The sequence below is a fragment of the Engystomops pustulosus genome, chromosome 1 (genome assembly GCF_040894005.1).
Source record: "Engystomops pustulosus chromosome 1, aEngPut4.maternal, whole genome shotgun sequence".
Lineage (NCBI taxonomy): Eukaryota > Metazoa > Chordata > Amphibia > Anura > Leptodactylidae > Engystomops > Engystomops pustulosus.
This window is the reverse complement of record NC_092411.1, coordinates 183,502,118-183,515,407: the sequence shown is the minus strand read 5'-3', so window position 1 is coordinate 183,515,407 and position 13,290 is coordinate 183,502,118. Positions and strand designations below refer to the sequence as shown.

Here is a 13,290-nt window from a genome sequence, read left to right as displayed (position 1 = left end):
TCTAAAGACACTTATTTGTTCTGTGCATAAGCCATATGTCTGATTGTTGGAGGTCCAGCTTCCAGAAACCCCCATAATTCATAAAAATTGGGGCGTGAAAGTCTCCTGACATGCCCCAAATGGAACAGAACACTGCTGTGTATACTTGACCCACTTATACCATTATGCTGATGATCTGCATGCTGCATCTCTAGGGTAACTTATGCTGCAAGAATGAAGCTAGAATACAGGCAGTCCCCTATGTAAGAAAACACCCGACTTAGAGACAACCCCTAGTTACAAACGGATGTCTGGTAATTGGTAATTTACTGTACTTTAGTCCCAGGCTAAAATTAACAGCTATTACAGTTATCAGAGGTGTATGTAATTAAGCTTTATTATTAATCCTGGTTCTTATGACAACCCAACATTTTTAAAATCCAATTGTCACAGAGACCAAAAAAAAAATTGTCTGGGAGTTACAATTGTAAAATATACAGTTCCGACTTGCATACAAGTTCAACTTAAGAACAAATCTACAGAACCTAGCTTGTATGTAACCCGGGGACTGCCTGTATATAAGATCCCCTGGGATTTGATGTATTTGAACAGGGAAGCAGTTTGGCATTTGACGACAGTAACAGAAATCCAAGACCCACGCAGTTCTGGACATTTTTTGTTGTACAGTAAATAAGAGGAGACAACATGAGGGGCTCCACATTGGGAAGGTGGGTGTTTGCTGTATATTGCAGCAAAGTCCCACCGGTAACACCATCGATCAATGCCAGCACAAATTGCATGTGCTATCCCTTTGATTGCCACCATGAAAGCGGTCGGTAGCGGTAAAAAGCCAGTGACGTATGGGTGCCACCATATTGGCTTAGACCATCACTACCCATGAAGTGCATGTTGTTGTGCAGAAAACAAGCCCTGATACAGCTATTTAAATGAAAAAAATAACAAAGTTATAGATTTTTGAATGTGGGGAGTGAGAAATGTAAACACAAAAGCAAAAAAGAGCCTTGGTGGAAGAGGGTTAATAGGTTTTTCTGGGTACAGCGTCGCTTCACTTACATAACACTTACAATACAGCTTTATGCCAAAATGCATAAAAACAAATGGTTGTTTTCCAGTGTCCCCTCCTGTAGCCCCACCCCCCGCTGTATAATGTCCCCCTCACCCCCACATAATCCGATGGTGGCCTTCGATAAAAAATACAGCGTATACTGTTATTCTACTATCTATCCTTTTATTATAAAGTTATAGCATCCCCCGGTAAATATATAGATGTGATACCCAGACCATTATGCTATTGAAGTAATTTCATCTGAAATGCAAAAACCTAAAATATTTTATTCCAGGTTTGCCAGTGCTTTCCGGATAAATTTAGATCTTAATTTTCCACAGCAATTCAGCTTTGATGATTTATAGGAAACAGTAAGAACCATGGAGATTATAATTTATAGCATCTGCTTAACATGAATGGATAAATTGGTTGCATTGTTTTTTCCTTGCAGACTCATATTTGCACTCATCCAAATGCTTCCATTTGCAGAAGACCAGCTGGATAGTTGTAAATGTAATGCAATAAGTATAAAAACATCTTAAAATGATAGTCCCATCTAGACACATCCCTAAAAAGCTACAAAATCTGTCTGGCATAGAATGAAGTTTTAATACAATATACAGTACACCACCATGGAGAGCTCCCGCATGGGCAGACTGAATAACATGGCCCTTAACTGAATGAGTAACCAATGCTAAATATAGTGGCTGCACGGAGCAGAAGAAAGGGCGCTTTAAATTAAATTGTGGTTGCCTGGTAATGACACATGAGATAATCCACTGTTTCAGTGGGTCCTGAATACGACCCATATATGACTAGCTACTTTATCTCTAGAGTAATAGCAGTTTCACATTGGCGTTGGTGCTCATCTTCCATTGGGCATCTGTAGCTTTATGTTGTTTGTCCATGTTGCTTCCATGTTGTCTCCATGGCTAAATGTAAACTGAAGGTTTAACATTACTTTGAAAACATCCCACCTACTTTTTCAGCTTCATCCGGTGATCCGCATCCAAGAAAAAAATAGGACACGTTTAATAATTTTTTTTTTCAATTTATTAATGAAAATACAAGCCAATGTGAAAACACCCATTAAAAACAATGAGGCATCCATGGAAATCACCGAACCACCAATCTGAAAGAGCCCAAACCTTACACTGTCCATGTAACAATGTCTGGTTTTGATACTCATTCCAGGTGGTTGATTTGGAACTGGTAATATAATGTTCACAAGTCTACATTATTTCCCATAGTCAGATACTTTGAAAATAGAGACCATTCACTCTACCACTAAATAATATTTTTGTTTCTACTCAGTTTACCATTTGACTACTTTTGGGGGTTCCTGCACCACTATTTCTAGTGATAAAATATACATTGAATGCAAGATAATTGCCCCTGTTCTTTTACAACTACACAGAAGCCTATTTCCTAGGATGTCTGCAATAAATTCCTCACTAGTTGCAATCAGAATATTAGTCTGTAAGCATTGGGCTCACAATGGTGGCATTCCATTCTTGGAAATATGATTATAAATTGACCTCTTGGGTGGCCTGACCTGGAATACTCTAATAAGGAAAAAAATGTTCTCCACATATTTGGGAGTCAGAAATCCCTTTATTATATGCTTTACACACAAAAGAATGTCAGTGCCCTCAGCTTTATCCTGTTCTGTAATATAGGCCCTGATAAAAATGACCAGACAATGTATGTCCCTCTCCCGTCGATAAAATAGTGATAATTCACAAAGAGATACCTGTGCCTGTAGCATAGGATGGACTATGGAGGATGACTCCTTTCTGTAAGCTATTCTTTCTCTCAGCAGTTCAGTGAATAGTCTACTCTTCCTTTTATACTTCCTTTTTATTTTGTTTGTAGTGCACTGTTTATGCCTTCATGCTATACCACACAAAACCGTTGGCCTAAGACCCTCCAATTGAGGTGGAAGAATACACTTAGTGACTCTGGCATGGATGCTACAACATCTACAAGTTGAAGCCAAAACAGATTCAACTACAATCGCACACCATTTTACTATACATATTTCCATAATTCAGTTGTATTGTTATCAGGCATAAATCAGACACATGACTACAATGCAGCAATGGGGTTAAGTGTCTAAACGTTATATAGAACTCATTTATCAAGCCATCAATGTGGCAGTCTGGGAAATAGTGCCAATACGGTGTTTATCCAAAGAGTAATTGTTTCTAACATCAAGATCCGGATCACATATGCCAGAATCCTTGTAAGATCCTCACATGTCCATGAGACGGGATATATATTGCAATTAGGAGATTAGAAGCCAAGGTACTGTAGGGGTGTTTCTTGGATTATAGGTATCTACTTGCTCCTCTGACATGTGTGGATTAGGGGATAGGACACTTCCAGGACATGCTTGCCCTATGGAATAATATGGAAAGGAGTCTAAGAGGGATAGAACATTGAGAGCCAATATTTTTTTATGTCGCCAAATAAAAATTGGAGTTGGTAAATATGAAAAACTGATTGAATCAGCTCATACATTTTCACAATGTGACAATGTGGATATTTCTCCCCCACAAGGATTTAGATTTTGATATGTTCACAGAATCTGCATGAAAATGTATTACATTTACTCCGCTTCTCTCCCCATTATCTCATCCAAAGAGATAGGGAGGTTGCTTACATATTAATTCTTACTGTTATTGTTTACTTATAGAGAACCTTTAATTTCATGGTGCTGTACATTCAAAAGGTGGATGTTATCATTTCACCAGACAACCATCAAATAGATTACAATATCCATCCTTGATGTTGAAGGTGAGCATACAAAAGAATGCCATACTTCAAGGACAGATTTTACTTCAGAATAATATCCCCATGCTTATGAGGCAGAATTAAGAGCAACATGAAATGTGGAGAGCTCCTTCCAGCAGATGGCAGAATGACACTTTTTAGAAAGTCCTTCGCAAGTTATAATCCAACCTCTAATTTTCAGTTTTTCAGTACAGCCATATTGGTCTGACCCGTACCTTGAAGAATGTGAGGTTGCTGTATTACAGGATGAAGTCTCAGGTCAGGGTTAGCGGTGTGGAATAAGTGGTCAAAAGTACCAGACAATATTGTAATATTCTATATACTTTGCTTCATGAGAAAATGCAGCATTTAAAGGGTTGTTCAATCTTAAAGTGAAAAAACTGTCTCAACTGGCCAAATTAACATGAACTACTACTATAATCCAATTCCAGCTGCTGCAGCTCCTTTTGTCGTGTGGCCAGGACACATTACCACTGCAGATAATTATGGCATGATCTGTGCAGCGCTGCGTAATCTGTGTGCCCTATATAAATAAGGGAATTATTATTAATTATTATGACCTCTCCAAATGTAGCATGCAAGTTACTGACGTCAATAGTCAGTGTTGGGACAATAGTCACTGCTGGGACTTGTGAGCCAGTCACTGTTGCAACTAATTACCATCATTAAAAAAGATGTCTCTCTATGTGTGCATCCTATACCTGACATAGGCTTCAGTTCCAAGCCAAAATTGGTTCTATATCCAACTACAAATAAAGAATATATTACATTTTGTACGTCTTGGTCTTGCTCGGAAAGCAGCACTATCTCTGCTCATCGGGATCAATGTACACTAGAATTCTGCGCCTCTTTTGTGTTCCTCTCTCTCCTGGGCACCCCTCCCTTAGTGTAGAGCAGGTGTGCCCTTTGTCTCCTTCATAAATCCAACTACTAACAAGTGACTTGACTGCAGAGGTTTGCCAGTTATGTGCCAAGTGTGTTGAGGCGAGTGAAGCTGCTACAGAGGTATTGCAGGAGAAAAGAAGCCACAACATGTTATGCCGGAACACAGGCATCACTCAAGTTTATTTTACTTTTATAACAATATTTTGTATTAGAGCAGTTTCAGGTTCAGGACAAACCCTTTAAACTATTTTTAAAAGTTAAGGAAGGAAACATCTGTACAACTCCCACCAATCGCACAACTATGACTCTAAAACCCACAGATCTGGAATATGTATTCAGTATCAAATAGATAAGGGAGCTTAGATTCAAAGCAGGTGTTGCAAACACAACGCCGGTTTTTTGTGTCAAAGCAAAGATATCCAGACAATTTAATGTCCAAAATACACATCCTTTTCTCCATATGCTTTTAATAATGAGACCCCAGTTAGAGGTTAAAAGGATATATGTTAACTGTAGGGTGAAGTACGTGATCCTGAAGAGATGGATGTTCTGTTTCCATCCATTATGTTATCAGTATATTAATAATAAAGAGATGGACACAGAGTTACCCCAGGAATCATTACACTTCTATCATGGTTAATTCCAACGCATTGCATGTTTATTTTTCTGGAACTGTTAACTATGTGATTAACTTCATTTGCACTGTTAGCACAGTAATCTTTGCCCGTGATAGGAGAATGAACCACACACCCACATATGTAAGTATTACAGGAAAAGAAGTTACCAAGTGGCAAAGTCAGTGTAACAAAATGAATCGTATTCTCTATGGAGTGAAGTCCCATATATTTTCTCTTAGAGGCAACTTTGTCTAAGAAGTATATTGCTATAAATAGAAAACAATTAAAAAATACATCAACTGAACTTTTGTGTACATGACATAAAATATGTAATGTATAAGCCAAAGTCTACAATACTTAAATCTGCTGTTCTTACGAAGCTAGGTGTCTAGGCCTCCAACAACATTGAAGTTCAGAAGAAGTTTCCTGCTTTTACAACAGTCAAAATTCACATAGGATTTTTTAGAGAAAAATTGTTCCAGGGATATATTCTGATAAATACTTTATATATGGGTCAAATGGGCCAACTGACAATATCAAGGACTATGCAGTCTACAGATGTATTAAAGGAAAATTACCTCAGGGGCTAGACAAGTTTTTAAACAAATGCACCTTGTTACAAGCTTGCTGTGCTGGACCCTAGGATATAGTCATGCTGTGGCTTTATTAGAAAAATTTAGTTTTAAAATATGCTAATTAGCGCCATAAAGGAAGCTCTCGTATCTGATCAGGAACAAGTGCTCACAGTCATGAGACTTCCCAGGCTAAAAGAGCACCGGGCCGCTTGTGTGAGGTACATAGGAGCACCCAATACTAGTTAGCATATTTTAAAACTTGATTATACTACAGAATAAAGGCACTGCAGCACTTTTCAAGATATGTCCCAGAGTCCGGCCTAGCAGACCCATAAATAGGTGTATTTCGTTAAACACTTGTCTACCCCAGTGGTAGATTTCCTTTAAAATTAATTTGAATGGTTGGTTTCCATTCTTCTCTTTGAGTAGTGGACAACTTTTCACTGGAAAGATATCAGGTATTGTCTTGCTCCTTGGTTCCCAATCGATCAACCTCTATCATCAGAAAAACCACAATAGAAATTTGACTACACGATGACTACTGAAGTAAATAGACATACAGTAGCTAATTCGTAACACAGTCAGAATCCCAAATGATCAATTACAATTACTGACTGGACAGTACAATAAACAGAATTTATAAAAAAGAAGTAGATTGGGTAATATAAAGTTTTCTGATGAGGTGGAGCTGATTTATTGATCACACATCTAACCAATTGGGGTTATTGTATAAAGGCAGTAACAAGTGAACATCTCTCATATCTAGAAAAATGAAAAAGTCATCCATAGAAAAGGGGGAACTTGTGAGAGGAAGAAACTACAAGTGAAATATCTTCAAAAGAACACATCATTGAGAAGATCAACCTTTATAAACATCGGATTTGTTTTGTCAAATACTGACCATCTTCTTTAAAATGACCGCATAGAGTTCCATTTATCAATGCAAATGATTGTAGAGCACATCAGGGAGTTTTTTTCTAGTAGGCAGTGACGTTCATGTATTTTAACAGAAAACCAAAAATCAGGTGACTTATGTATCTGTTCCCATGGGATTTGGTTCTTTGGATCATGAGATAGGAACAGCACTGGTAAAGTAGTTTAGAAGTATAGATGCATAGTGATCTCCATGTGTGAATGAAAGATAGTATGCCATCAATCCAGAGACTAAGCACACCTCTCCCTCCCACACAATACAATAATGTCTTTTCTATTTTATGGGAAGAGTAGAAACCTAATTTCTTCAAGTCTTGATTACACATAAACACAGAATGCCAAAATCTAATGAGTGTGGTGACTGAGGTGTATATGTTATAATTAATTCACATTACATGGACTGGATATTGTGCCTGCTAGTCTAACACTTTTCTCACTGCCAAAACATCTGATGGAGATTTCAAGCATCCCAGATGTCTAGCTTCTAATTAAGAAAGCCATCTGAAGAAAGTCCTAATACCGTCAAGTCAATGAGGAGATAATCCTCCATTAAATTACAAATTCGATGGAGGCAATAAAGTGAATTATTCTGCACTGTATCAATGTGTACAATGGGAGGATGGAGAGCCAAAGTACATCCCAGCAGTGTTTTACCCATGTGTTGCCCTTTCCAACTCTCTGCTGTTTGTTCTGGCAGAGAAAAGATTAATGTAATTAACTCCACACTCTCCCCACTGCCAAAGGTGTGATCAAAACACAACACAGCATCACTTCATCACAATCTGCACTTTACACAGACACTGCAGATTTTTCCACTGTGAAAAGATAAATGGATGTCTGAAATGTGAGTGAACTTTTATATAAGCCTGGGGTTTCTGCTGCTGTCTGGAGAGGGCACTTGGAGCACCTCTGGGTATGCACCTGCTCAGCAGCACTTTACAAGTCCCGCATTGCTGACTTCAGATTTGTTCAACATGCCTCCTGGTCTTGTTCCCCATAAGTGTTCCCTGCTGCGTAAACAGAGACCAAAAGAAAGCATAACTACAAAGTGCTCACGTACATTAACCTCTCCCTCCCTGAATTTTGTTTCAATGGTACCCCCTTCCATATGAAAAGCCAGCCTTGACATGGAATAGCACAGAATGAATAGCAATGCATTGACATTGTGCCAAATATGCTGTCAAGAAGTTTCATCTCCAGTTATCATAAGAAACACATGCTGGCAAGCATTCCACTAATTCTGTGAATGTCAGCATAGGAAGGCAAATAAACACCACTGTGACAGTACAACAACATACATTACCCTGACAGGTTTATAGAAATGTAACCCAGTGCCCATACTTACATATACAGCACAGCCAACTCCTAGCAAGCAGTTAACTCCTGGAGACTAGAGCTCCAGGTACATAAGCATCCTAAGACCATTGCAACCTTCAAATGGTTAAATCATTTTACTATGTGTTTCCATGGCTGAACAATATTAATTTAAACAGCTGGGTCTTAACTTGTCGAGTCACCTATATTTTGGTTTGCCTAACATGCTGGGATAACTGCTGGGATTCTAGAAAGAATGATCTAGTAATATCTGATAGGAAATACAGAGTAAATTGACCAAATTATAACAACCTGGACTTGTTCGTTTTTTTGCATGACGCAAATAGCGGCAAATAGCAGCTCTCTGATGTGTCTCCATCTCCGTCAGCTGTTAAAGGAGGTTTAACAAATTCTGAAGTGCTCCCATGGGGCTCACACACACACATAGTAGGGAACGTTTGGTTGTGAAAGTCAATGAACCTATCTATATGTTTTAGAGTACCTGGTAGAATATTCAAACTTTATTCTCAGATTTCTCCCACAAACAACTGTAAATTTGAAGAATTACTGATCATTGATTTATATGTAAGTGCAACACAACATTTTATTGGGTGGAATCTATCAATTAAGATATTTTGCATAATTCTTATTCTTATAGTTGACATCAAAATCAAACCCACTAGGAAACCTTCCACTGGCAAACAGGGATCAGCTTGAATAACTTCAGTGACCACCAAGTTTGTATTACTTAAATATTTGTCAGTACATGCATTTAATTCCAGCCACAGATACCACCACAAAAGGCTTTGCCACTTTTGGGAGAACCCTGAAGAAGTTTTCCTCTGTAAGAGAACTTCTACATACTGTTAGTTCAGGTGCTTGGGATGGGTTATTGAAGCAGGAATCTGTCCTGATGGGAAAGATAAGGATACCCGCCTTCTGTCTCATAAGGGCTGTTGTGACTTCCACTAGATCAACATTTCAAGTTAACATGAAATTTGTTGGATTTATTCTAATACACTATTTTACAGTGTTTACTGCTTTGGTTGTCTCCATACCAAGCATCTTTGGACATGATAGATTATGTTTACCATCCCTCCTTCTAGTAGCAATAGATTTTGGTGCATTCTTTTGGGAATACCAGATGAGGTTCTAAGCAGCAGATGCAGGATCCTGGCTAAACGTCCTGTTATCTCACATTTCCTTATAAAGCACATAAAACACCAAATTCTAACATTTGTCATAATAAAATCATTTATGGCTGCTGTTCAAGGATATGAGAACCTCTTTTCAATGCTCTAAATTACCAGTTCACCACCATAGATGCCCAGATTATAAATGAACACTTTAGCTCATTTAGAATAACCAAACTAGCCTTATGTTCCTTTGAATATATAAGCAGAATAATAACATAGAACATATAGTTCAGCTAGAAGGTAGCTGCCAGACAGTGGGATCATAGATCAGGACAACAAGGTTGATGATTCTGGGTCACTCATTATTCAGTTAGGAAATATAGGAGGGCTACTCACCAGCCAGGGCTCTGAAGCTCCTCACTGTATTCCCATTCTGGAGAGGCAACTGGTGTCTGGCAGTGTCTCTACCCCTTCCTCCATCTCCTCTGTATCTGTCATACAGTCTAAGCATATGCTCGGATACGGTGTCCCCCACTGGCAGCACAGCTTCTTCATGCCTCTGGTGTATCCCAGTAGCAGTGCTCTTCATGTCACCTACAAGTTGTCCAATACACAGGCAGCTGCTGCACCCCAACCACAGCAAAAGCCAGAGAGGACACTCCATGGCCATGTCACAAAGCAGGTGCTTAGAGGTAACTAGAAGGTATAGAGACCACAGCAAATGACTTTATTGGATTATGCCTGTTCAGGTAGCACTCTCAAGATATTAGTATGGTGACAGACCTCAATGGTTCACCTCCTCACCACCATACTTAGTTATCCAACTCAAAGAAAAGATCAGAACTCCAATAAAAGGTGAACTGTCATTTCATATCCACTTTATTGATCCATGTGATGAAAACACTGCCATACGGAATTGCTTAGAAATCAGCACCTTTGCAGAACAATGTCCTTCCTCAGGCTGAAAAAGGAATAAAAACAATTTTATCAGTATACCATGCACAGAATTATGACAGTAAAATTACAATACTGAGCACAGAAAATAGAGATTAATATTAATAAAAACAAGTGCTTGGCAAGTATTACTCATAGTCCGAAAACACTAGAATAAAGTGTCAGAATTTACAGCAGAAGAGGATCCATATTTACCATCCTGTATACTACTTGGCATATATTGTATGGTGTTTGAGAAACAGGCGAAGGGGGACCAAATTAAGAAGTTTGTATGTTAGGATTTTATGATGTACTGTAGTTTTTATAGTGCTAGAGATGTAGCGACGCACATCATAGTCGATAAATGTGACAGGACTTAGTACTGGAAAGTAATTGCCATTAGGGAAAAGAAGACAAATTAAAAACTTGCAATACAAATCAAGTATTACATGGTAGAATATCATGCAACTAATTCTGCCGCACAAGGAAATCTTTTAAAGAAGCAAACTGCTATATCTATCTCACTTACGAGGTTAATAGAATCCTTAAAACCAATGAGCAGAGGTATGACATGGTCCTGTTCAAGAAAAGCCAGATCTCTGTATTTCTAGAATAGCAACCCAGATGTCACTGACTGACAGGGGTTAACAGCTAACCTAGTCCCTGTAAAAAGAGCAAACAGCAAAATCCCTGTACCATGTGTGAAAGAGTCAAGCAGCAGGAGCCTTCAACTTACTAGATGCTTAACAGCTTATCTAAAACCTTCAAACAGAGGCTTACCCACATCCTAAAGGGTTAATAATCCTGTATAAAAAATGCCTGCTGTGAAGGGTAGCACCCAGAACAAAGTCAGTTGGAGCAAGAAGAGATATAGTGTAGTTGTAACAATCCACATACCTTGCAGTTACAATAAGATCCACATGTGTGCAGCAGTGCTGAGCACCATACTACTATGGCATTCCCTTATATATGTGAGCAGACAGCAGCAAACCCGCCCTGCTTCCATCTGATTGGGAAAGGCGTGGTTAAAAGATATTGTAGCTGGTCCAGGGGTATAGTAAAGGAACTACAGCAGATGATTTCACAGCTCATCCACTACCATGCTCTATGTGATGTTAGGAGCTGTCTGAGGGAAACATGGATCATCAGGAGAGAAATATAGAACTTAGTCCAGACATAAATGCAGCAATAAAAAGGAAGCATAAGGAATTATAGACATAATATGTACAAAATAAGAAGATATGAATCTGTGTAAAAGGTAAATACTGGCAGTCCTTGACTTAAGAACAACTGACTTTCAGTTTACTCCTAGTAACAGACAGACCTTTCTGCTCACTGTGACCTCTGCTCAAGTTTTCACGATGCTGCAAATTTACTGAACTTTAGACATAGCCTGCGATGATCACAAATAAAGTTTCTATAATATAATAATCCTATAATAATCCTTATGAGAGCCCAAAATTTTGAAAATCCAGTTGTCACAGGAGTCCCAGCGTTACACTTACAATATACACTGTAGATCAAAATGAGAGAACAACACACAATTTCCTAAATGTCAATTGTGAAGCTGTATGTGAATATATCCTAACATAGGTAAAAAAAAAGAAGAAAAAAAACAAATTGTATACAACCTTAAGCCCAGAATGGAAATGTATATGAGATCATCTTAAAAGAATACTGATCAAAATTACAGAACACTTTCAGATACCCCCAAGTTATCAGTGTAAGAGCTCCTTCACATTGGCGTTGGTGCTCAGCTTCAGTTGTGTCAGTTGTGTCTACGTTTTGTCTCTGTTGTGTCTAAACTAAAGGTTTAACATTGCTTTGCAAACATCACATCTGGTTTTTAAGCCGCATCAGTAGTTCATTAGTTTTTTGTGGACCACAAACAACAGATCAGTGAAAATATAAGCCAGTGTGAAAACAGCCATAGAAATTAACGGCTTTGTGAGGCACCCATGGAAATCACTGATCCAGCAGAAGGTTGTCCAGATGAAGGCCAAGGCCAAGCCCTATCAGCCATAGCAAGAGAAGTTTGTTGTTCCAAATGTGTGATTTCTAGAATATTCCACAAACTCATTCAAGTCCTCCAAGAAGTCTGGTCACCCTTGAAAGACAAATGCAAGAGAGGACAGGATAATGCTGAGAATTTCCATGGGTAATTATCTCAACATTGCAGTTGTGATTGCTCGCCACTTCACCACTGAACAAGATAAGGATCTGTCTCATAATATAGTGTCACAAAGTTTAAGAACTTTTTGATGGAAAACCTGCTCTGCATATACTATGCTTTTCATTAGCAGAAGGAAGCAAAAGGCTTGACTCTGTGAACCAGGAGGCTTTCTTTTAAATTTCAAGAAAGTAATACAAAACTTTTAATAGATGTATATTGATAAGTTACCTCATATACTGCCCCAGACATTACCAAAAACTTTCCTTTATAAACTATGCTATATTTTGTAGCTGTGTAGCTGGGTTACTTTGTTTTAAGTACTACTCGTTACATTAAAATACATTTACACATGTAAACAGCATCTGAAAAAATGTTTGAAATGACAAAAAAACTCCATTATAAGGAAGAGCAATTATTTATTTCAGAAAGATTATATGCAAAGATAATATCCATATAGCCAAGTCAGTACAAAATTCTCCTCTTCTATGCTGCTTTTATATGTACAATTATCTGAGCAATTTGTGGACAATCTTACCAATAAAACAATAAATTAGATTGTGTGTGTGAAAAAGTCAGACTGATATCTTAACCTTTTAGGTTGTTTATACATGTATAGACATCTGACCTATTTCTGCATAATCTTACATAAAATTGGTTAATTGGATAAAAAAAAACTAATAGGTCCTAAACTGACAAAGTATTTGTGTTTGTAACCAGCCCACTCTGACTCTGTGTGAGATATTTATCAGGGATTCTGCACCACGTCAGGAAAAAAGACACTGCCAGAGCTGGCTTAATCTCAAAAAATAAAAGGATGGGCAGTTGAACCTCAGCCTGGCCATTCTTACAATCCCTCACACCTTAATACCAAAAGTAATGGAGA

At 38.2% G+C, this 13,290-nt stretch overlaps 1 protein-coding gene across 2 annotated transcripts in view; it reads right to left on the bottom strand.

The window, feature by feature from the left end:
• The window catches only part of BMP3 (bone morphogenetic protein 3), a 31,452-nt gene extending 20,271 nt beyond the window's left edge, over positions 1 to 11,181 (bottom strand). Inside the window, exons 1-2 of one of the 2 annotated variants that reach the window (XM_072114495.1) lie at positions 11,132 to 11,181; positions 9,698 to 10,262 (exon numbers count right to left, since the gene is read on the bottom strand). In XM_072114495.1, coding sequence (XP_071970596.1) covers positions 9,698 to 9,971 — 274 coding nt within the window. In that variant the 5' untranslated portion in view covers positions 9,972 to 10,262; positions 11,132 to 11,181. Of the gene's footprint in view, positions 1 to 9,697; positions 10,263 to 10,763; positions 10,849 to 11,131 lie in introns of those variants that run through there. The other variant, XM_072114503.1, reaches the window with a different exon arrangement.
• Between the last annotated feature and the right edge of the window lie 2,109 nt (positions 11,182 to 13,290).